The following is a 25,803-nucleotide window of genomic DNA, read 5'->3' on the forward strand; positions in this document are numbered from 1 at the left end:
ATGAATGAAAAGCAGGGACAACTTCGAAGAAGTTGGGGCTTTTTCGCCAGGTTTATGTAAAAACAAACCGTTGTTCCTGTGAACTTAATTACAGTGAAGGACCTCTGGGTGTACCATTAGGTTTACTCAAATTTCTGCTCAGCATCACCACTCATTCTATCTTGCTCCGCGTTAGTTGAATCAATGCTGTCAAATCAAAGAGCTTCCCTGGGAGAGTCAAAAGCACATTGACATCTTCAGGCACCCCTAAAAACGAGGAAAAAAGAACGCGCAACTCACCACCTTTGCAATTTTAGCCTACTTCTGCTTAGAAATATTCTATACTTCGTTGAACTCTGCCTAATGTACCTTCCACACCGCATCACCGCTTAGGAGATCGTCGTATTTCATCTATACGTCTTCTGAAGTTGATCGTTTTTGGTAGCCCTGGCTTTTCGTGTACAAGTGTCAAAGGATTTGAATAAAACTGAAGGTGTTCCCCTGGAGAAATTCCTGTCATACTACCCAAGGCGCTTAGGTGGTTGGTTGAAATTAACATTTTAAAAGGCAAGGATGATAAACAAGAGAGAACATATCAAATTAGTAAGATTAAAAGAAATACTCAGCAGTTCGAAAGGGGAAGCGACTACACGAATGACCAATTTGTTCTTTTATTGCAGCGCATCTGGGCAACGCCTACATAGAAGTTTTTCAATATTAGCTTTTCCTTTTTAGAATATAGATATTGAATTCTTTTTTATCAGACCAACCTGGAGTCTACGTGCAGTTTGCTTTATCAAGCATGACATAATCATAAGCACTTTCTGTTTAAAAAATTTTGGAGGCATTTTTTTTTTTTGCCTTGACACGCCTGACAAGTACAGTGTACATATTATGAGCGATAAATGTGAAGCCAATTGAGAAACGCCAAAATTGAGCGCAGAAAGCATTGTTATGACTTTCTGTGCCGGGTTACTGAAACAGCCGATTGAAGGACCACTAGAGAAGAAAGCAGCCAAATACAAAACTAAAAAATCATTTGCATGTGCCCTAATGCTTCACGCTTGTAACTTTCATCGTCTCTCATCGAAATTGCAACCTCTGGTTCATGGATCCTCGTAGTGAATAGTGGAACACTTTTAAACAGTGAAGTCAACCAAGGGTGAGTCGCGACGCCAACTGCATAGGTCGTGAAGATAGCTAAACAGTAACACAAGAAGCACATGTTTGCTACCATACTCGATCGCACAGCGTTCTGCCACACGTCCTCTCTGATTAGAAAAAGCGTATCTGTAAGACTTTGCATCATTCTGTGGCATTCACAAATGTTGACATACCAATCCGTCGTCGAACATCTTCCCGTCCACAAAATTAATTTCGGAGTTGACCTAGCAATTGCGAAAGAGAAATAGATTTATTCACCACTTGAGAGGCTGCTCTACAATTAAAGCCGAAAATGTGAAACTTGGGTGGTCTAAGCGTATGGTTTAAACGTAATTACAACTCTACATTTCCAGCGCATCTTTCCAGTAAGCGTACACCAGTCGGTGAACACAGTGAAAATGTTTACAGTCTAAATAATAAATGGACAATTTTTTTCCACCGCGGTCTTTATGTAAACTGCGGGAGGTGTTAATTTTTCTTCACCTAACCACGATGACAGCGCAGAGAATGAAATACTTTAAGAGCAACGCGGGATCTCGTGGACCATTGTCCACAATTCTCAATTTAGGTCCTTCCTACAGTGGTCTGCATGCCGCGTAATTTACGTGCATGGTATCCATTACTTTTGCCCTTCTTTTATGCCCTTTATATTATTCCCACAGCACCAGACAGAAACCATCTTCATCAGGGCTTAACAAGAAGCTGTAACTATATATATATATATATATATATATATATATATATATATATATATATATATATATATAACTCCTAGAAAGCTTGATTGCCCAGTGCATCACTCTATATCCCATTTCTGAAATCTGAAGTAGACGAACACTGTTATAATACGCACTTTCATATGCACCCATGACTTGTGCACAGGGCATTCTCAGTACTTTCTCAGAATTGTACACATTTTAAGTACAGCGTAACTTTCTTGATAAAATGGATCCGCTTAAACTTGTGTAATTGCGATAGCTGTTTTTGGTATTGAGCCAGTTGAATGGTAGACTGTGCTCCAGTTTTTTTTAGTATGTTGTATATTTTCATGAAATTTGGCGCAACCTTTCAATATAAAAGGAATAATATTGTTTTTGACTACGGCTGTATCTTTTTTTTTTGTTTCAACGAAGAGAAGTAAAGATGTATTGACATCATTTCAAGCGTTTGCCATTTAGAACATTTATCCGTTTCCTTTGAACAATAAAATTAGCGTTCATGCAGCAGTAATTTTACGGAGCCTCGTCGCTTTAGAGAATCTTAGAGGTTAGGCTTTGTTGCTACTACATATTGTAAGGAATATTGCAAATAAGAGTATTGCAAAACATAGCGAAATTGCGTCTTGTAACTATAGATTAAGCATCGTCTAATTATCGCTCAGATGCTGGTATAAGCTGTTTCGACCATGGGAACGACGTATCAAAGTGCACGGCACATCACGAGACAAAATCCTCCTCCAGGAAGCCGTTCTGGTTACCGCAACGACGCCATGGCCTTCGAGATCCTCCCAGCAGGATCTCGAAGGCATGGGAAGGTCGGGTCGGCCATGCACAAATTGAGCACGCTTGGAAAATTTAAGAAAAATTCCGAGAAGTTTCCAAGAGGTTGGAGATCACGTAGCTTGGAGAGGGCTGTTTAGAATATCAAGGTGCTCACTGCGGAAGGCGTTAAACAAGCTTTTAATCAAAGCAACCATCATGGTGAGAGACACGAGCTGAGTGAGGGACCACTATGCCGCGGTGTCTTAATTTTGACATGGTTACTTGAACAAGCATTTAGTTTCAACTGCAATCGCACATACACCTGGGGCGCAGAGAACTCTAAACCCATTTTCATTCCAAGGCTTTTGAATTTCCGCTTAGTCATATACTTCTTTCAGGCCATTCCCCCCGATGGATATTATTGCAAACCTTGCACTGTGAAATCTTGCCCTTTTAGAGGTGTTTATATTTAGAACAGGTCCAATTTCATTTCTGTGTTCTAAATCTACTCGATTCTTGGTTGGCCCCTCTTAGTGGGTATCAGCCTTTGAAGACCAGCAATAAGAGCGCTGCGGTCAATGTTCCTTTAGTGCTAGTTTCGGTACCGCGTCATCCGCTCCCACAATGTAATAACGATAAAATCTATATACTTCCTTTGCTAGCCTCCCAGTGAAATTTCGTTTACTCTGCTACATTGTATATTTAGGTGCATATTCGGTTGACATTGAATCCTAAAACCTAATTTGGTATCTGCTTTCTCTTCTTCTTCCTCTTGGCGCGTGCATGCTGGTCTGCGCCCACGTGAGCACGGGCCATTAATTGCTCAGAACAGGAACACGTCGCCATCATGGGGCCACGAAATCAGTTGCTTGGACAACCGAAAGAAATGACCCGTCCGGCAGGCCTCTGGAGTCATTTGCTGGCACCATTACAACGGTATGTCTGAAACGTCTTCCGGCATTCGCTAAGTTTGTTTTTTCTCGCTTCTGTTCTATTCCAATAGACACAGGGGTGAAGGACAGTTAGTTCCGATAATTGAAGCAGGGAACTTAGCGGGCCACTGACGAAAAGCATGAAGTACAAGAATTACCGGGCGCTGTCACTTCTTTTCTTCCTTTGCATTGATTCCTATGCACAAACGATGGGAAACAGAGCGCAATGGGATGCAAACTTGCTGAAGCCTAATTTACAGAAACCAAAACGTGCCTAAACCTAAGCGGGAGCATCTGACGAGTTTACGCGGATTGAATCAACACTGTGGCGCGCAGTGGTTGACCGGGTCGTTCAGCTTTTGTCAAAATTTGGATTACGCAGATCTTTTCCCTTGCATATAGGGGATTCCATTCTCGTGGCGCTCCTGATTCTCACTATCTCTGTGCACTGAGTACGGGGTTGTTTTCCATCTCTAGTGTGTTTAAACTTACGGCACGCCAACGTGGCTTATGTACTTTTGACAAGCAGTGTGCATTAGAGAAGCCAATATCGTCATATACTATGAAACGCTTTTTTCCTTGTTCTCTTTCTCTCTTCTCCTTTTAGCTGTTTACACAACGCAAAGTTACTTTGTCGTTAGGGCGTTAGGGCGTTAGCGCGTTGGATGGCCGTCTACGATGGCTACACTCAATGAAATCGCAAGGCAGTAACGTTAGCCCACACAGGTTTCTTTCAGAATTGGCGCGTTTCTGGCTTTGCTCGCTGCCGCCGCAGATACCAAATGAGTTGTATTTACGAAAGTTTGTGTTCTTCCGGCGGTCTAATTCTTAGCGCACTCCTGGAGTGCATTCATGCGAAATGCCTTCGGGTGGCTTTCCTGGGAGATATCGCATTTATTTGTACAAGGTTATATCCACCTACTGCAATCGGTGACATTACTTTATTATTTGAGACGTCAATTTTTACCCAAGAGATTCCTGAAGTTACAAAACTTGAAAAGTATCAACAATCAAGTTTAGAAATCTATCTATCCATCTATCTATCCATCCATCCATCTATCTATCTATCTATCTATCTATCTATCTATCTATCTATCTATCTATCTATCTATCTATCTATCTATCTATCTATCTATCTATCTATCTATCTATCTATCTATCTATCTATCTATCTATCTATCTATCTATCTATCTATCTATCTATCTATCTATCTATCTATCTATCTATCTATCTATCTATCTATCTATCTATCTATCTATCTATCTATCTATCTATCTATCTATCTATCTATCTATCTATCTATCTATCTATCTATCTATCTATCTATCTATCTATCTATCTATCTATCTATCTATCTATCTATCAACTCAGAAATATGGCATTAGCGCCAAGCTGGTTTAATAAGTATAATTATTCTAGAGCTTATGATGAACACTGTTGTCGAATGTCTGAACGTAATTATGCAGATTTTCGTACTCAAGTCTCGGACGAAAATATTTTTCCGTCTAACAAATTCGGTCTATATAAAAATGACATCTAAAACTTATCTTTAGGAATAATTATATAAACTAGAAGTACGCAGTAAGATACCAAATATATTCGTACTTTGGGTGTGTCCGAATAGTATTCGATAAACATACGGAGAATTGAACCTCTCTGAGGTCCGAATGTGAGATCCGAATTTGTACCAAAAGAAGAAAGATTAATTAGCTGCGTGAAAAGGAGAGAATGCAGGCAAAAGCGTAGTGCACAAACCCAATTTCCGACCATCGCTACTCGTTGCACAACTAGGAGGCAGTTACGACGCAAACCCGCCTATGTGGCAGGCCTGTGCACTCTACTTTATGGCGTCATGCAACGTGGACGGAAATTTACACTGCAATGCCAACGCTTCTTTGATAGCAGGAGGCCGATGCAATTCGATCCGTGACGTCATGCTACCTTGCCCGATTGCCATAAAATCCAATGGGGGTGTTCCCGAGTAGCCGTTGGGTTTTTGACGTCCCCGCTATCATCACTCCTACCTTGGCAATCGAAATCAGGGGCAGGTAGCATGACGTCATGAATAGAAGTGAACACGCCTTGTGCCATCTATGCGGTGCTGATAAGGCGCGGTGATTTCGACGTCACCGTTTTGGTCGCACCGGTCCGAGCAACAGAAATTTCGGCCTAGGCAGCATCATGTCATACAGGAGAGAGCATACACCTGATGTCTATGAGCCGCTGCAAAAGCCATTTGTGACGAAAGCGGTGACGTCAAAATCACCGCAGACTAGACGGGAGCATTCGATGCTTTCTATGGCATTCGGGCAAGATTGCATGATGTCAGAGTTTAAAGTGCACCACCGTTGGGCTATCTAGGAGCCGTTGTTTGATGTTACGGCAATTGTTCGTTTATTCAAACTTTCCAGTGACTGTGATGGATTGCACCCTCTTTCATCAGGTTTGGCGTGGACCTAGCTGTCCTAACATTCCTCGTAGTTGCCGGGACAATCTACGGCCTTTTGAAGTTGTACGGCGCTCAAAACTACCCACAAAAGAACATTTCGGCCCAAAGGGAGCATATTCCAAGGAGCTTCTACGACGCGGACAACATATCGGGGTACAGCGATAACATAGTGCCGGACATACTGCACTTGGTAAGGTGAGTCAGTTAATTTGAGAAGTTGAGCACTTCTTGGGGCTATCATACAGCGATGTATATTACTTCTAGGATGCCTGTAGTAATATCATCGCTCCCTGTTCTTTTGAGAACTGAAGACACTAAAAGGTTATCAACAGTTTATCGCTCAGTTTAATGCACGTCATTGTCCTGATTGTCCTGACCGTCCCTGCTTGCAACAGTATGCCGAATGCGTAATAGCTAGGACACTGCTGTCAGCAATAATATCCTTGCTTATGTCCGCGCTGCCGGACACATGTTTTTGCGCAATCACTAAGTAATGAATCCACGATACCAGAGTGTTCGCATTGCAGGAAATTTACACCTCAGAATACCCAATTCCTTTAAAAAACAAGCTTTTTTAATCGAAAGTTTGGGGTTGGTGCTTGCCACATCTGTTTTAGCCGATCTTACGCCCAGGTAACCGCTGTATACTGTAGCGCTCTCTCCAGGATCGGCCCTCCAAAGTATGCCCGTCCACCCTGGATACATTGTCGAAGCAAAGCGGGCCAATAAAAAAAGAAACAGTAGGAAGCGCAGTCACGTGTCTCACGTGGTTTGTGCAAAACGCTGTGCAGAGTATAAAGTGTTGCGTGGCACTTGTTTATCCGCTTCACGAAAGCTCCACGATCACGTGACCGAGAAATGTGTAAAGTATGGTGTTTCCACTGCCTGCACTACACTGCGTAGGTGACAACCATTACCCAATAAATCTGAAGCCTCTGGCCCCATACGGTGGTAATTGGATGTGCACTTTCAAGTAAAAGGGACAATATCACCTCATTTTCGGGCAATAAATATGCATTACATGTTGCCTGTCACACAGATAGCTTGAAAATTTTGAGCTCTGCAGGTGGGGTACACTGGGGTATACAACATGTGTCCTAATTTTTTTTATGCCGCACTTGAAGCGCTGACATAATGAAGTATAATATGGATGGAATTGAGCATGCTCTCGAGAAAGTAGGAAGCTTAAAAGCAGTGAAGAAGAAACTAGGAATAGGTAAGAATTAGATGTATGCGCTGAAAGACAGAGCTGGCAATATAATTACTAATATGGATAAGATAGTTGAGTGGCTGAGGAAATCTATAAAAATTTATACAGCACCTTTAGCATCCACGACGATAATAAAAGAGGGAATAGTCTAGAGAAAAGTGGGAGGGCAGCTAGGGAGGACAAGGTAACAGTAGATTTGTTGAAGGATGGTGGACAGATTGTTCTAGAAAAAGTGGCCACCCTGTATACGTTATGCCTCATGACTTCGAGCGTACCGGAATCTTGGAAGAACGCCAACATAATCTTAATTCATAAGGAACATGACGGCAAAGACTTGAAAAATTATAAACCGATCAGTTTATTGTCGGTTGCCTACAAAGTATTTACTAAGGTAATTGCAAATAGAATTAGGAGCACGTCAGACCTCTGTCAGCCAAATGACCAGGCAGGATTTCGTAAAGGCTACACAACAATAAACCATATTCACACTATCAGTCAGGTGATAGAAAAATGTACGGAATATAACCAACCCTTATATATAGCTTCCATTGATTACGAGAAAGCGTTTGATTCAGTCTAAACCTTAGCAGTCATGCAGGCATTACGGAATCAGGTTGCAGACGAGCCGTGCGTAAAAATACTGAAAGATATCTATAGCGGCTCGTCAGCCACCATAGCCCGCCATCTAGAAAGCAACAAAATCCCAATAAAGAAGAGCGTCCTCCACGAGATACGATCTCTCCAATGCTATTCACAGCGTGCTTACAGGAGGTATTCAGAGACCCAGATTGGGAAGAACTGCGGGTAAGAGTTAATGGACAATTTCTTAGTAACTGGCGATTCAGTGACAATCTTGCCTTGCTTTGTAACCCAGGGGACCTATTGCAATGAATGCTCACTGACTTGGACAGGCAATGCAGAAAGGTGCGTCTAGAAATTATCGGAAGAAAAGTAAAGTAATGTTTAACATTCTCGGAAGAAAACAAAAGTTTACAATAGGTAGCGAGGCACTCGGAGTGGTAACGGAATATATCTACTTAGGGCAGGTAGTGACCGCGGATACGGATCATGAGACTGAAATAATCAGAAAAGTATGATTGGGCTAGGGTGCGTTTGGCGGGCATTCTCAGATCATGAACAGCAGGTTTCCATTTTTTCTCAAGAGGGAAGTATATAACAGCTGTGTATTACCAGTGCTCACTTACGGGGCAGAAGCCTGGAACCTTACAAAAAGGGTTCTGCTTAAATTGAGGACGATGCAGCGAGCTATGGAAAGAAGATTGATGGGTGTAACCTTATGGGATAAGAATAGAGCAGATTCGGTGAGGTAGCAAACGTGGTTAATGACATCCTAGTTTATATCAAGAAAAAAAAATAGGCATGGGCAGGGAATGTAATCAGGACGGAAGATAACGGATGGTAATTATAGGTTACGGACTGGATTCCAAGAGACATGAAGTGTAGCAGGGGGCGGCGGAAAGTTAGGTGGACGGTTGAGATTAAGATGTCTACAGGGACATCATGACCACAAATGGCACATGACAGGGGTAGTTGGAGAAGTATTGGAGAGGCCTTTGCCCTTCAGTGGGCGTAGCCAGGTTGCTGCTGATGACGATGATGAACCGCAAAGCAGGCTGGCAACGCTGAATTGTGGCAAAATGAATTGGCACCCTCGGTAACGGTTCCCTCGAGGACCTGAAGCCGGTATCGAAGACTCTGCTTTTCTCTGCTGCAAACACCGGAATTGAGGGCTGCAGGAAACGGAAATACGTCATGGCCGCCATGATGCGTCTTTGTTTCGGCATGTGCGTTTTGACGGTTCGCTGTTTCTTTCTATAGCGTGAGCGAATGAATTGTGGGTGCAACTAAAATTCGGCGTTCTCGCTGCAAATTATGTTGCAGTTAACACTTACTCTGCAATGCTTGCTTTATAATTAGCAAGCTTGGAACACTGCCTTAACAGGTATTTGTTGTTAAATGCAATCATCTTGACATCTGTGCAGGTTCAATAGACCCGAGGTGGACTTTATTGACGTGGTGGCGTTCCGCTCCATGTACTTGAACCACCGGCCCGAAAAGATATACGTTCACTGCAGTCCTTGCGGCTTTGTAGGGAACCACACTCGCTTTCTGGAAGGCATCAACTTCACCTTCATGCCTGCAGTTTTCCCCGAGGAGGTTTTTGGCATACCTATAAAGGTAAATGAATGCGCTTGAGCCAGAGATCCTTGTGCTCCTGCCACTTATATATTTCCCACAATTATCGCTAGAGTGAATTGTGGCGCTGCTAAGTACTCTCCCAGACAGAGTGGTTGTACTCCTCCAGGTCGAGTGTTTCTACTTGCCAAAACAGAGGTCTTGTACTCTTTACCGAAAGATTTTAATCCTTCAGAACAGAGTGCTAGTACTCTTTCGAACAGTGTGAAAGCACCCTCGATGTATAGTCATGGTCATGTTAGCGGGGATTCCCAATAATTACATTTGGGGAATATTTAATTCCTTCAAAAGCAGCTCTTCCACTTATGCTTGATACATTGGATGTGGTCTGTAGTCGCCGAGTTACTCAAATGGAAAATTTTTTTCTCTAAAACGGTCGAAATCGTTATTAATCAGTCACAAGGAAACTGAATAATAATTTCAGAAACATACTGACGCACACATAAAATGAGATTGCAATGATGCCCACGAAATTTACAACAGATCTTCGAATAAAACACAAGTACTTGCTGCGAAGTTTCATCACTATTACAGTGTAGAAATATCAATTATATTTGTGTGGCTCCAGTTTTTCAAAAATAATGTTTACGATGTTAAGGTAAACACAGAACAAACGTGCGCAAACTAGCAAAGTATTGACACTACGCTCGAAACAATATGTGCCAAATTACTGGCGAGTAAGCGCATCTCTAGCACGAAACGAATGCACTTATTCAGTATAGGTTACCAGATGAGCTGCTAGGTATTCGGCTGGTAACATAGAAAATTTGTGGAAGAAATGATTTTTTCCGCCATATTCTAAGACAGCAACTCATGTGATAACGTCCTATACAACATATGGATTTTCCTGAGCACAGTGCATTCAGAAATGTTTCGTATATTCTCATGTGACGCCGCAGGTCTAGCTTTGGTTACACATATTTCACATAACGCTATTCATGTATGGGCTGCGCCCCATTGTTTTTAAGCGTGTCTTCTCGTGGCTCTGCCAATATATCTCCCCTGGTCTGAAAGCGGTACGGAGGCGTATAATATTTCCCATTCGGTTGGCGTCCTCATGAAAGTAGTTTCCTGGTGCGGTTAGGAGTGATCCGTTACCCTTTCTCACAAATAAATAAAATTAAATTTACAATATTACTTAGTTTGTAGCAAGTGGGTATAAAACTGCAAGGTGCATTGGCACTATAATCTGGGGCATAAAATATTTTGTCAGATATGGTAGCTTTTCATTCCGCATCACGATATGAACGCTATGCTTCTGAGTTAGAGCTTGTATAATTACATGGTGAATTACTGTTACTACTTGAAAATACAATCTAACTAAAGTTTAGCATGGATGTAAGCCGGATGTACATGGAAAATCGTATGTGATGAATATGATGCATTAGAACAGCGACAAGCAAAAGTAGAGGAAGGACAGTGCACGAAAAAGACAAAGAAGCAAATCATAAATTTGGAAAGGCACCATCCTGTTTTACGGATCCCTTCCATGCACATGGATTTTGCATGCGGCTATGCGTATACTTGCAGGATAAACCAACTACCTGAAACCAAAACTTCTTCTCCCTACTTAAGTGGTTAAGGTGCACTAAAGTAGGAAAAATTATCGGACTTTTCAGAATCCTACATTCGTCTCAATACAAATATATATGTGTATAGGAAGACCATGACAGTGCCTCACTGTGTGCTCGATTTAAAGTCCTCAAATATACTATGGTCAGAAATGCTTTATTTCATTTTACTTTATAAAAATTATGCCCGCACAAACCATCAAACTTATGGGGCTTTTGCTTGAATAACACAATATGCTCACATCCACCAGTTGATGAGCAAGTGCTCATTGCAGATGCTCTCAGTTCTTATCGCTGAACAGAACCCCGACTCCATAGCATACTTGCTTGGCAAGTACATTGAGTCACCCTAATCAAATCTAATAAATTTCGCGGCTGCTTCCTAATGATAGCAATTCTGTTAATCGCTGTATATCATTGCACCTCTTGCATTCACAACAATAAATATTTCATTCAATTATTGATTTCTGCTGAACAGCTCTTTTGGTTGTTTCGACACGCGCGGTTAGGATGGGCTCAACGCTAGAAAAAACCCCACACTACTTTTTTTTGCTTCTTCGCAGGTCACTTTCGGCTGAAAACTTCTCTAACAGTTTTGGACGCTTTTCTGGCCACTGAATAAGAGTGCCTTTCATTCGGGCCGTGTAGTCTGGCGTGTAGAACCTCTTTCTTCCGGACACTTAGACAAGATCTCTTCTTTGATAAGGCATTCACGGAAAACGGATTTTCCTCGTAGAAACATTGCATGTCCTACTCTTAAGAGTCATTTACGTCTTTCTTCAAAATATATTTATGAAACTCACGTTATTAGAGGGCAGCTTTTGACTGCCTCGTCTATAAATTCCTGTGCAAGGTACAGCGTTCACTGCGCCTGGAACCTCCTCATGAAAATTCTGCATATCCTTAAAGAAGCACCTAATATGTGAAATACTCTGACTGACAGGATTGTCTTCATAGGTAGCACTACAGATGAAGACTAAGAATAACTGCGTGCTTGGACGATGTGCTCAAAAGCACCTACTTTACATTGGTAGGAGGATGTGCTGAATAGTAATTTACCTTATATTGTGTAGGTTGCGCAAAATATTTCAGTGTTACTCAATATGGTGTAGCAGGTCTGTTTGGCACAAAACGGTGTTCGTTCTTGCTATAGATTCCCCAAAGAACGCTTTAGCAAACCTACAAGCTATTGAGCGCCTTATTCTACCTCGAGAGTGTGTTGTGTTGCGCAAAGTTAGAACCACCATAGGATGTTATGCTAAGCCTGACTTATAGCGATGCTATATGTTAGAAGTTATAGTGTTGGTGCCAAACATAATATTCTGCTTCATTACGTGCGCCTAGGCTAGAAAATGTTATCTGTATAAGTGGCTGAATGGTACCTAAGGCACTAGGGACTAAATGTTACTTAGTTTTATGCATTCGACAGAGGACAGGTCTGAAATCGACGGCGCATTGTTTGCTCTACACCTGCATTTGCCGCGCAGGACTCTCACCACGCTACCGACGTGCTCCGCATCAAAGCTCTGATGAAGTACGGAGGCTACTACTTTGACAAAGATGTGTTCGTGATTCAATCTCTGCGACGCTTCCTCCGATACGAGGCAACCATGGCCATTTGCGATCGCGACAACATGGGAAACCAGGCGATATTCTCTCACAAGAATTCGCGCTTCCTTCGTCTCTACCTCGACACCTACCGTCAGTAAGTCGGGTGGTACTACTTTACTACTATACTGATAGTATTTCTGCCCTGCGAAACGGGTTCGATGGTTGGGAGCGAATAGAATCGCCCTAGTATAGGAGCCTACAGTCAACATACTTCCCTCTGCAGAACGAAAAAAAAAATGCTACCACAAAGCGCGCATGCTTGGACGCGGAAAACGCTAACGCGCCGCCATGATACAGCAATTTGATGTTTGCCAGTTCACCAGACGAAGGCCCAACTTAAGCGCGAACATAGCAATGAAAACCATACTCTACAGGATTTTATACTGAGGTGGAGCATTGAAGCCTCTTGGTATTTAAGGAGGGTGTCTTCTATGGCCCAGTGCAGGTGAAGTTGAGTTCTCAGTGTGAATCAAGAGCAGGCGTGAATGAGGAGAGGCGATTCAGAGAAGACCCAGAGCATCAAGGATTTGGGAGTTGAAAAGTTGGCTTGTTTAGAGGTCCATGCACTTACCCTTTCAAAAGCACGCAACTTAAAAAAGAAGAAGGAAAGCATCGGATCTTTCTAGGAAAAAAATGCGGAATGAAGACCACATACAGTATATACGCGCGTCAAGTGAAGATGCTTATTTTCGCGTTACAATGGAACTAGTTGGAATATTTTGCAAGCTTATTTCTGCATGTCGCAGTATAATTGCGCAGGCCGCAATACAATTTCCATCATGGCGGTGGCTTTGAGTGTTTAACTTTCTTGGCCTGGTAATTATATATCTTTTTTTATATTTTAAATATTCTACCATCTTCTCGTAGGCACGTTCGGCAGTTGTTGTTATGAATGTATAAGACTACAAAAACTAAGTCGCAAGAAAAACATATCGTGGAAAATAACACAAACAACAATTGTACGAAATAACATACTTAGTAAGAATAACTTGAAAGCGACGAAGAAAAAAACAAGGCTGACAGTCACTTTAGCATGCACTAAAGATGAAGAGGAAAGCTTGCACGATCCCGAGACATTCGAGAAGTTAATAGGCACTCTCATTCGAACGCATTGTTACATCATATCACTTGTTTGCTACATGGAATGATCGTTAGTTGGAATGCCTTAATTAACTCTGCCCTTATTCAAACTGTCTTAATTGCCTTTGCCTTAAGACCAATAGTCATAGGTTCCATCATTACTGCATTCGAAGAGGTGGACGCTTCCAGGTTAACCCCGATCATTCGCGCTTCACCGGAAGTTTTCCGAGCACGCGAACAGGATTTTAACTTGGGCCTAATCCTCAATATGGGTAAACAACTTTTCATAATGTGCAATGTAATGACAAAAGCTTGCTAACGTGTTGAATGTACTACAATATGATCATCGCTATAAATTTCTTTGTGAAGACAACTGCTTACAATGCGACACCAATTCAAGTATTTCATATATATATATATATATATATATATATATATATATATATATATATATATATATAGCATCGCTTCTGGTTCAGGTTCGACTCGATTTGAAGAGTACTATTCGCACAGCCTTGTTGATTGGTTAAATAAATGTTTCATTGATGATATTCCTGTTTTGCCTAATACCAACAATGGGAACGTGGAATACAGTGCCGGGAGTGTAAGGCGCGATGCAACAAGATGGATGTACAACTGTTGTTAGAGCCCGAATATCCTGGCTACAGCCAGCACATTCTGATCTGCTACAGGCAGGAGTGGTCGGATCCACTTCTCGTATGCGCTCCTGATGGAAGCACCTTTTCCACACCGCATCGTCTGCTTGACACTCCCAGGTCACGTGTTGGGTTTTGCGCTGTACTGCTTGCTTGATGTACAGGCCGCTGTAGGAGGCGCCATGTGCGCAGTCGGCAGCGTAAGATCTTGGTGAATTCTTTGATTTTGACGTCTAGCTTAACCCTGACACTTACTTCGCACCTCTGCACATCTGACGTGAGCACAAAGCCAGATTATCCGGAAAAGAAATACTTGTCCGGTTTTTCGAAAACCAGGAGGAAGTGCTAGGCAGTTGGGAGTTATGGAGTCTCTTACCTGCATTAATACCTCCTTATAGAAATTGCTACGAAGCGCCTGGAGATGTGGGGGCACATTATCACATCAAAGGTCCTGCTTTTCATTGTGCAGGTTCAATGACTCGCTTTGGTATTGGAACGCGGGCCAGGTGCCCTTCAAGGTTCTGTTCCAACCCCATCCGCACCTCGTCCATGTAATGTACTACGGCCTGGAAACCGGATGGGACATGGTGGGCGTCCTGTACGAGCCGCACGCCTACCCGTACTGGCGCAACGCTTTTGCCCTACACTTCCTGTGGCGTTCACGCTCGGCGTCGCCACACGATGCATTGCACGCCGCACCGTTTAACGAAACCAACATCCGAGACGTCGACAATGCCTTTGGAGAGATAGCGCGCTCGGTTCTGTTCGGAACGTCCGCCTTCGTGCCCCCGGAGGCCCCCATCCTGAGCGTCGCCGAGCTCGCGGCCAGAAAGGACCGGGGCGAGGACCTGACCAGCGTGCGCCCTAGAAATGAGCGGCCATTTTATTACCCCGTGATCAACACCACCAAGTTTAAACGCCATCACTGACGCAAGCTCACACGGATATCGTTTACGCGGTGCTCTTAAATTTTGAATAACTTCACAACTTAAAAAAGTGTTTTGGTTTGCCGAACAGGGCCAGCGTGCCTAGGCTGAAGTGTTGTGATGTATAGCGTATAAAAAGTTTGTTGAGCTTTTGCAGCGGCAACTGTTAATGGTTGACTCCCTCATGGTGTTTTATGTCTACCGGCGTTCACCGTCTTCCCTTTCTGGAAAACTACACGAAAGGGTCAAGTTAACTCGAATTTCTCTTCAGCATCACGACTCATTTCATCTTGATGCGCGTTTCTTGGACCAGTGCTGTCGAATTAAAGTGCTTCCTTGGGAGAGTCAAAAGCCCAGTGGCTTTTCAGGCACTTCAGGTACTCCTGGAAACCAAAAAAGAAAAAGAACGCCAGCCCCTATCTTGGCCATCTTAGCCTACTACTTATTAGAAATATTCGCTACTTGGTTGAACTCTGTCTAATAAGGAGGAGGAGGAGGAAGTAAACTTTATTGCCCTAGAAAGAGTAATTCTGCGGTCGGGCCGGATGTCTTCATCTTCTAATGGTTGATGCCGATCTCCGGCCTGCATGGTTGGCGCCCCTATTCCAGGGCACCACTGAGCGTGGCTGCTCGGCGGGCGTGATCCACCAGCCTCCGTTGGAGGCTAGGGTCGCCGCAAACTTTCTTCTACTTAGGAGACCATGATATTTCATCTATACATATCTTCTGAAGTGTCTTGTCTTTGGTACTTCTGGCCTTTCGATTACAAGAGTGAAAGGGTTTAAATGAAAATTAAGGTGTTTCCCAGCGAAATTCCTGACATACTACATAAAATGTTTAGGTTGTAGGTTGCAATTTACGTTTAAAATGGCAAGAATAGAAAGAAGAATAAACATAAATCAGTAAGGGTAATGCAAGAGAAAAAAAAAGGAAAAAAGCAATTCTGATGTATTTGAATAGAGAAGCGATATGCGCGAACGATCAACTTGTACTATTAATGCAGCATAGCTGAACAAAGCCGTAATAGAGCTTTTCCTTTGTTATCGTTTTGTTTCTTCTATAAAAAAGATATGGAACTTTCTTAGAGCCAACCTGAAGTCTACGTGTAATTTGCATTATCAAGAATGACATAATAATAGATACTTCCCGTTCAATAAATTGTGAAGTCATTTCATTTTAGCCCTCTTTAAAACACCTCACCACCTCAAAAGTGAGGGTAGAAAACGTTACTACTTTCTGTGACGTGTTACTGAAACCACCGATTGTAGGACCATTTTCCACAAGAATAGGGGGAAAAAATTAAGAATATCATTTGCATGGACCCTAATGCTTCACACTTGTCCTCCTTTATCGCCTCTCGTGGAAACTACAACCTCTCATTCATGAATGCTTGTTGTGAATAGTTGACCACTTTTAAACAGTTGAGAAAAGAGGGGTGAGTCGCGACGCCAACTGCATAAGTCGTGAAGAAAATTAGGCAGCAAGCCTGGAAGCGCATGTCTGCGGCCATACTCGATCCCACAGCGTTCGGCCATACGTCCTCTCTGATGAGAAAAAGCGGAGGTGTAAGCCCTTGTGTAATTCTGTTGTGTTCACAAACGTTGGCGTACCATTCCGTCGTCAAAGATCTTCATCTCCTCATAATTCATGCTGGTGTTGGCATAAAAAAATGCAAAAGGGAAATGGATTTATTTAGTACTGGAGGGGCTGTGAGCTACGAGCTAAAGCAAGCAAATGTGAAACTGTATCGCTCCAAGGGTGTATTTAAACCTTTGTTGCAACTCATGAATGTTCAGAGCATCTTTGTAATGTGCGTTCACCAGTCGCTGAACACATTGCAAATCTTTGCCGTGTACGTGAAAAATGGTGTATTTCTTCCGCTACGGTCTTTTTGTAAAACGAGGGAGGTGTTCATTTCTCTTTTCCTAACCATGATGACAGCGCAGAGAATGAAGCAGTTTCGAAGCCATGCGTGATCTAATGGGCCTTGCTCCACAATTTGAAGCTTTTATGCAGTCGTCTGCATGCCGCGTAATTTACGTTCTTCTTATACGTTCTTTTCCTCTTCTTTCTATGCCCCGTTTATAAATCCCACAGGGAAGAGAGAAACCATATACAGGAAGCTGTAGCTCGGCATCTCCTTATACAAATAAATGTGCAAGGAGAAATCATTCTTATCACCGAACACCAAACAAATTTTCTGTAATATTTATGGCATTTGAAGTCGAGGTTTTGATGGAGGCTCTTCTGGTGAGGAGGCACCATGAAGACGGGTAAAAAGAAGGACACGGACCACTGAAAGAATACAAGAATAGACGTTTCGGCTCCCCCCATACGGGAGCCTCGTTCACAATGAAATAAAGGACGTGGTGGCAGGCCTATTGCATTTAAATATATATATATATATATATATATATATATATATATATATATATATATATATATTTCAAGGATTTCTGACGAAGGCCGTGCCCCCGCCAAAACGTTACCACATTAAATATGGAATTTTCGTAAGTGTGCTCCTTCGTTTATTAAACTCTATATATACATATATATATATTTATATATATATATGGCAGGGATCAATATTTATTTACAGAACTGTCTTTTTGTTCGAACATTGTTTTGTTGAAAACTACAAATAAACTTTAGTGCCCAGTGCATAACTCTATATCACAATTACGAAATGTGCAGCAGAAAAAATTGATATACCGTATGGCACACTCATATACACCCACGATTTGTGATGAATAGGGCATATGCCCAATACTCTAAGAATTGTAACACATTTAGTTAAAAAGTAAATTCCCAGATAATGGATGTGGTTGAACTTACGTAATTGCCATAGCTGTTCTTGGTATTGAGCAAATTGATTGGTAAACAAGGTTCTAGTTTTTTTTGTAGTGGTCGATTTTCGTGAAGTATGGCGCAACCTTTACATATTTGAGCAATTACAGTGCTTCTGTCCAGGGCTATGCTATTTTTTTTTGCACCAAAGTGCAGTAAAACTTTATTCCCATCGTTTAAGCCGTTCGCCGTTTAGGACATTTTGCCGTTTCTCTTGAATAAGAAAATCGGCGTTGGTACAGCAGTAAGCATTCCTCGTAGCCTAACCACTTTTCAGAATCAGTGAAAAAAGGCATAGCCCGTACTACATTTTGCAAGGAATATTGCAAATAAGCACAAGTGTGCAAGAAGGACAAGACGGATGCTTTAACTAAACGCATAATGTAGCCACTTGAAGCCCGGGCGTCTGCAGTGTTTCCATCGATATGTGTAGTTGCGAAGAGTATTCAGTTGAACACATGCGCCCTTTTCTAGGTTTTCTTGCGCTCCCTCTAAGGTAAGAAAATGGCGAATTTTTCTGTGCATAAGTCGTCGTCCTGTATAAGACGCACTTGCGGCCCAGAGCAGCCATCTTTACGAAAAAGCTCACTTTTAAGGCGCACCATTGTATAAGACGCACATGTTATACACGATGCACATGCGGCCCAGAGCAGCCATCTTTACGAAAAACCTCATTTATAAGGCGCACCGTTGTATAAGACGGACATATTGTACAATACTACACGCCTTGCAACGAGGCGGTAGAGGGTTCGCATGCACTTATCTTCGCCGCAAAATGCCGCACTTGCCCGATTCCGAAGCGCGCAACTGCTACGCTCCACTGATTACCTGATAATTGGGCAATCAAAGAGACTCACCTCGCACGAATTTCTGTATGCGCAAAATGAAATCGTGTTCTTCACATCAAGTGCACGTTGTCTAGCAGAACCGTTTTCTGACTATCGCCTTTGTCATTTGTGCAGCCGCGCGGCCTCTCCTATCTTCATTATGGCAGAAATTCGTATATAGATGTCTTACATTCCGAGCTTCCAATGCTTCCAAACGAGCTTCCAATGTCCGTAGCTCGGCAGTGTCTTAGCAGCAGACGCCTGATATTCTGAGAGCTATTTCGACATGCCCCAGTGCAGTAACTCGAGAATACGACAGACCATACGTTTCAAACTCTGCTGGCAGATGAACGTTAACGTGTGGTTTCCCGATCTGAGAGCGGTACCAGACTGAGTCGCCTGACGCGAAAGTCGGGGGTATAAATGTTCGGATGCATGACACGTCTCGTTTTTATTTTATTTTGTCTTTCTTTCCTCTATTTCTTTGTTCTTTTTTTTTTGCAACAGCAGCATAACTCTTATTGAATATATAGCACCTCTCCTGGCGTGCAACACCAAACTTGCTGTCGACGTCCGTGCAAAGGTTGTCGCACAGGCGTCACTTCATCGAACTTGGCAACAAAATCAAGGACCTCGAAATTCAGAGATTACCATTATCAATCCAAGTCGTCACTTTCTTTCTTTTCATTTTTTTTTCGAATTTTATCGCAGGGAAACGAAAACGCGGATCCCTACTAAAATGTCATGATCATAGTGGTCAAGGCTTTCCATGGCTAACTAGTACAGCCAGCTCTCTTGCCTATTAAGCCTAGCCACTGCCTTGTCATGGCAAAAAAGAAAAGAAAAAGAAATAGAAAACTAAATTGCGCTCGCTTCTTTCGCTTGGCGCAAGCAGAAATGAATGTGCCGACCCCTGGCGCTACCGCGTAGAATCACTGTCAGCGTTTCGCCACATCGTCGGAACACGGCGCCACAATCCCGCTTTGAATAAACTATCGATTAATGTTTTCTCTTTCTTTCTTTTGGAAATACGTTGGCAGTTCGTAGTGTTTAGTTCCTTTATAACAATTAAGGGTGAGCGAATATTTCTTTTTAAATACGGGTCGGATACGTGGAGTAAGCATCCAATAACTAATCGAATATAGATCTGTCAAACGTAGACGCCCATATTTGTGGCAGGAGTACTAATTTCTGTATATTTAAGCACCACGGGTGTACCGACTGATAAAATAATGCTATCTGCTGTCCAGAGGGCCCACGATGCGGCAGTCGGGCATGGGCTGACTGTCCCAAGGTGGGAGCGGCCCGCAGCGCGCTGAGTCAGGACCTTTATTAAAGTTTTGCATCCATCCATCCATCTACATAACACGGACAAAGAAAATGCTATAAATAGAAGATCACTAATTGTCATTGCAAATTAGCTCGAACAGGCTCTCAGCATCCTTAGAGCCTGGTTGCAAGCAACCAAGCTTTTCGAGAATGAGTGGCTGCCGTAGGCAATGGAGCATTTGTAAAACTCTAAATAAATGGCTGGCGAGAAATGATGAGTGATTGAGTATTAAGAAAAAAAAGGCAGCAAAGGAGTTGTGGGACGTAGCCAAACGTAATAACGGCCATTGCAAGAAAAACATCGCTGCTGACAGCGTAATATATCAAACTGCTTCATGCATAGATGGCGAAAAATACTAAGGGACAGAGTAAAAGCAAGACTGACAGATTGTCGCGTAGGCGACCGCCACGAAATTGATAACTGTACTTGACAAGATTTTAACGATCGGATATTGGAAAATATTAGGCAGGTGTAAATATGTGAAAATACTGGATTGTACCTTCTTGAATACGAATAATTAGCTTGTGGTATTCGAAATCGAAACTTTGAATGTTTACCCACTCTTAATGAGAATGCATAAATCACTCTAGTTTGCATCTGCTTCATACATTTCCCTGAATATGACGTTGTATACAAGGTCATTTGAATCTAAGCCTGTTGTTAGTTTCAGTAAGAGAAGATTGGTTTGCCTAAGTAATAAAACATTCTCGTTGCAGCATAACACGTTGTTCCTTCCTATATACTCTGTAAGATCTTTGCCCCCACTATACAGCTTATCTTGTCACCCAATAATTCTTGTCATGTACATTTCTATACCGCTACACTCCCAGTTAGACGAGCATGCGAATAAAATGAGCAAATGATAAAATTACAGGTTTGACGTTTCGTTCCAACATACGTGTCTGCAAAAGGATCAACACGAACAAGTTGAATTTCGTCTCAAGTGGTATTTTACGTGGATATAACGTGCTCATTCGTACCCCTATTTCAGTGTTTTCCGTAAAGCATGAGCTCTGTCTGAACAGCTTGTTTCAAGGGTAACTATAAGAGCGTTGTGGGATGCTTTGCATGTGTCTGTATTGTCGCACAAGTGAAAGAGATTCATTGGCCACAGTGGCTATGGTGTTGGGCTGCTGAGCACAAGGTCGCGGGATCAAATCTCGGCGAAATTGCCGGGATCGATATGCGAAAACACCCGTGTACTTAGATTTATGTGCACGTTAAAGAACCCCAGCTGGTCGAAAGTTCCGGAGTCCTCCACTGTGGCGTGCCTCATAATCAGATAGCGGTATAGGTGCGCAAAACATCATACTTTAATAAAAAATATTAAGATTCATTGGTTCACTTGCCTGTCTATACGTATGTCGCACAAGAATCATTTGTGCACGAAAATAGATAGCTTGATGGAAAAGAAAATAACTGCGGCACTCCCAGTTATTTCAGGTCACGAACAGCACTAGCCTCCCAGCGTGGCATAGCATTGCAGACAGGAATCTAGCGAGTGCAGTTAGTTAAATAAAGAAAGTGCGCGAAATATAATGAGGATGATCATCGTTGCAGAAAAAATTTAGTCCTTAAAGGTGTAAATGAGCATAAGCATGTGGCCTCCGGCTTTTCAGCATCAGTAGCGCACTAGAAACCACACGCGACTAATATCTATGTATTGGACAGTTTCCACTGGCAAGTGTATGAATCAAATCGGCGTATGGCTGATTGCATTCGAGGTTCTGGTACGCACACACATAAAATCGATTTTCCACCCCTCTGGCATGTATCTTGTGCACAAATAATCACTAGTTTCCTTTTAAGAACACTACGTCACGTTGATACGGGCGCACCATTCATGGCTTGAATATATGCGGCACGCAGCGTTATATAAAGGAAAGACATGCCAACTAGATGAAGAGTAATGTTTGATGAGAAGATAAACAGGGTGCAAATTTTTATGTATATCTGTGTGTGTGTGTGTGTGTGTGTGTGTGTGTGTGTGTGTGTGTGTGTGTGTGTGCGTGTGTGTGTGTGCGTGTGTGTGTGTGTGTGTGTGTGTGTGTGTGTGTGTGTGTGTGTGTGTGTGTGTGTGTGTGTGTGTGTGTGTGTGTGTGTGTGTGTGTGTGTGTGTGTGTGTGTGTGTGTGTGTGTGTGTGTGTGTGTGTGTGTGTGTGTGTGTGTGTGTGTGTGTGTGTGTGTGTGTGTGTGTGTGTGTGTGTGTGTGTGTGTGTGTGTGTGTGTGTGTGTGTGTGTGTGTGATGCTTCTTCCGGAAACTGAGCTCACGTCAAGAAATGGTAATCAAGAGCTCACGTCACGTCAATGGTAGTCAAGAAACTGGGACAGTTTGCTTGACTACCATAACTCGATCATGGTTTTTTGCGTATTGAGCGAAGTGCGCAAGTACCAAGGCCAATATGCTGTTTCTTGGCACTTCACTGAGCAAATTTTGATAAATTAACAATTACTTTTCTATGTCCACGGTCGTGCTAAAAGGTCTCTCTCTGAAATCTACAGCTAGTCACACCACACATAAAATGAATGCAACCTGTGTTTAAATAAATTAATATTCACTGAAATAATTGATTGATTGATTGACTGACTGATCATTTATTATTTGATTGATTGTGGAATTTAAGTTTTGACAAAAGTACCATATATATCGACGATTTCTCTACAACATGAAATTATTTGATCAATAAAGGCTGATTATTGCCGACGTGTCAGTATAGCCGTTCGCCGTCAAATGCATAGCCACCTCTAATTTTAGAAAACAAGGACAATAAATGGTCACCACACCATTTTTTACCTACTGCCATCACTCGGTATAGGTTTCTGACGACAAAGCCTGCATTTTTCCTTAATTTTAGAAAACAAGGGCAATAAATAATTACCCCACCATTTTTTACCTACTGTCATCACTCGGTATACCGTCACAGAAAAACGTCTATCGTTTCTGCTGTGACGAAGAAGATCGGCAGGCTGAAACTCCCCGTTGCCATCGCGTGGCTCATACCCAGTTAGGTCGCTTTGCCCTACCTGCTGGTGCTGAGGTTGTCGTTGCTGCCCTATGATCCGAATAAACCCCCCTTACAGTAGGTGGAAGTCCTGGGTACGAGCCAGGCGATGGCGACGGGACTTGTACAATTACAACACATCTTTACAAGCTCTTCTTGTTTTTCCTAATGTAAACCAGGTTGTACTCTGTACTTTGAGGTTACGTTTTATTGCCTTTTCTTTTTTACAGGAGGAGAACAAAGAACTATTGATCATGATGCATGACCGCACTTTACTCCTATTGGCCTTCGACGCGCGAGTACACTGAAAAATTGATAAGGGTGATTTTCATAAGTTGGGGAACATTCGAAATTTGGAATACCAGAAGAGGGATTCAACATTTCTTTCACACTTCGTTTATTTGATGGGGAAACACTTTTGCGAGCCCTTCGGTAAATTTGCACTTGCGCTTCGGCATTATTCTACGTGCTTCCAACACCGGGTGAGTTACAAGCATGACGGCGTGGTCAGTGCTCTCCGGCTTCGGTAGGCTGCCCTCTAGCTAGCACGTTGAGATATGAATTGTAGCTGCATGGAGAAAGCGCAGGAATAATTAGTGGTGCGCATACGTTCATGGAGGCGTGCCGAACCATTCGCTGGCTCTCCCGTGATTGATAGCAATGACGTTTTTGTCAGCAAAAGGCGCCATTCTGACCGATTATGCTAAAGCAGGTGACGGTTCGCTTTCCGAACCATTGCAAGATCGCACCACAGGTTCTGCCCTCACATTTTCAGCAGTGTTTAACTTTGTCGCCTGCCTCTCGAATCTTGTACAAGGTGGCGCCCATACATCCCAGAATGTGAACAGCGGATTCGGTACAACAGGGCAGGCATTACGCGAAGACTGGTGGCCCGGAGAAGCCATAGCGGAACAAAGCACGGCCCCACACATTAACCGCAAAACAGTCGGACCACGACGGCCAAAGGCGGGACGTGTCCCATATGAATCGTGACAACTGTTCTCCTTAGTCGTGAGCCAACGGCCTTATCCACAACCTCAGCGCAATGGGATCGTTTATAACCAGAGCCAGGAAAATGAGCACGAGCCATCGCAGCCGCCATTGTATATATGGCGCATAAGGATGCAAGGGAGCAGACGACAGACAGTGAATATGCTGCGCGTGATACGCTTCCGCTGCGCCGTGATTGAAAGGCGGAACGGAAGAAAAATCTGGTGGTAGTGTTCTGACGACACTAACGGGCGAGCATCCTAATTGCGGATGTTTGACGTTATCTCTTTTCATGTGGGACGAGGGAAAGCACACTCAAGAATTTACAAGCACAAAAGAACTCACAAGCGCTCGCGCGAACACACATACATATACAAACAACAGCACAACTCAAAGAGATAGAAACTGACAGAAACGCTCGCAAACACACACATAAAGAGAGCAAGATAGGCACAAGAGCATGCGCACACGCACGCACACTTCCACTGGAGGGAGTTCACATACATGCGTGCGTTCATACATGTATACGAGGACTGACTGTCCCTGTTCTCTAATCAGCTTGTAGCGACACAGTTGGTCGTGAAACAGAGGAATACTATTCTTTGAGCCGCGACTGCGAAGGGATTCATGAAATCACGCACACAACGTAGTTGTCCGTGCTGCGTCGCGGTGTCCTCTTCTGACTTGTCCAAGTTGATTTGTGCATGTTGAAATTATTTCGAGTTGACATTTGTTTTCTGATTTGTACGCCTTTCGCATATTCGTGTGACTTGAAATATGTATCTGTCTGGTTTCTTTCAAAATAAAAAAAAGAAGAAGTTATTTTCGACTCGAAGCCTTCTCGGTGATTTTTTCGGCTCAAAGAAAAGAAAACGATAGAGAGAAAATCTAGGGTTTTGCGCTCCAAACCGTAGCAACATTGCAACATATTCCAGCGGCAGTGCACAGTACAACAGAAACGCACATTAGGTTCACGCTTATCACGAACGTCAAAGTGTTAGTAACTGGTTGAACGTACTTAGATGCAAGACGAGCACCAAAATTGAGTGTCAGGTCAAAATTTCTGAAGACATTCCTGCCAACATTTCTGAAGACAAGTTTGCAGTTTAGCCAGGAGGGGAGCTTATCAAAAAAAAAAATCCATGCTTTGTCCACATAACTCCATGGTAGTGGCGGGCTAAATCCCAGTTTGAGCTTGCTCTTCCACCTTGCATTACTTGCTTGTCGATGCGTATGGCGCTATTGCGGCTTTGCACGGGACTACGTCAGAAGGCACCTCAATGTTCAATTTGCTTAGAAGTTCTTTAACGAACGTTTGACAAGAATTATTCTTGATGTCATACTGGCCGAGGTTTCCCAGCTCTTTCATGATAGCATGTACTTGGTCTTCACTTATGTGGTGGTATCCAAGGTCCACCTGCAAAGGGAAACAGAAAAACGCGTAATTCAAAATGACGTTTCGTAGTTCAGTCGTACAGTGCCCAACATGGTCAATAAAACTGCCTTGATTATTTTATCCAGTGTGAACT

At 42.8% G+C, this 25,803-nt stretch overlaps 2 protein-coding genes across 2 annotated transcripts in view; one reads left to right on the top strand and one right to left on the bottom strand.

Moving 5' to 3' along the window:
* The first annotated feature begins 3,435 nt into the window (after positions 1 to 3,435).
* On the top strand, positions 3,436 to 15,447 carry LOC135920727 (uncharacterized). Its single transcript, XM_065454956.2, has 5 exons — positions 3,436 to 3,560; positions 6,001 to 6,201; positions 9,220 to 9,415; positions 12,492 to 12,709; positions 14,821 to 15,447. The coding sequence occupies exons 1-5, from the start codon at positions 3,472 to 3,474 to the stop codon at positions 15,278 to 15,280; spliced, it is 1,164 nt and encodes a 387-aa protein (XP_065311028.2). The 5' UTR covers positions 3,436 to 3,471; the 3' UTR covers positions 15,281 to 15,447.
* An 8,012-nt stretch (positions 15,448 to 23,459) lies between these two features.
* The window catches only part of LOC135920964 (uncharacterized), a 39,039-nt gene continuing 36,695 nt past the window's right edge, over positions 23,460 to 25,803 (bottom strand). Inside the window, exon 7 of the mRNA XM_070540396.1 lies at positions 23,460 to 25,691. Coding sequence (XP_070396497.1) covers positions 25,667 to 25,691 — 25 coding nt within the window. The 3' untranslated portion in view covers positions 23,460 to 25,666. The remainder of the gene's footprint in view (positions 25,692 to 25,803) is intronic.

The sequence above is a fragment of the Dermacentor albipictus genome, chromosome 6 (genome assembly GCF_038994185.2).
Source record: "Dermacentor albipictus isolate Rhodes 1998 colony chromosome 6, USDA_Dalb.pri_finalv2, whole genome shotgun sequence".
Taxonomy (NCBI): domain Eukaryota; kingdom Metazoa; phylum Arthropoda; class Arachnida; order Ixodida; family Ixodidae; genus Dermacentor; species Dermacentor albipictus.

Excerpts from the sequence above, each read along its gene's own strand:
- LOC135920727 (XM_065454956.2), top strand. The coding sequence starts at position 3,472 with ATGGGGCCACGAAATCAGTTGCTTGGACAACCGAAAGAAATGACCCGT. Across the intron at positions 9,416-12,491 it reads TTTTTGGCATACCTATAAAG|GACTCTCACCACGCTACCGA; the intron begins GTAAATGAATGC and ends TTTGCCGCGCAG. Across the intron at positions 12,710-14,820 it reads TACCTCGACACCTACCGTCA|GTTCAATGACTCGCTTTGGT; the intron begins GTAAGTCGGGTG and ends TTCATTGTGCAG.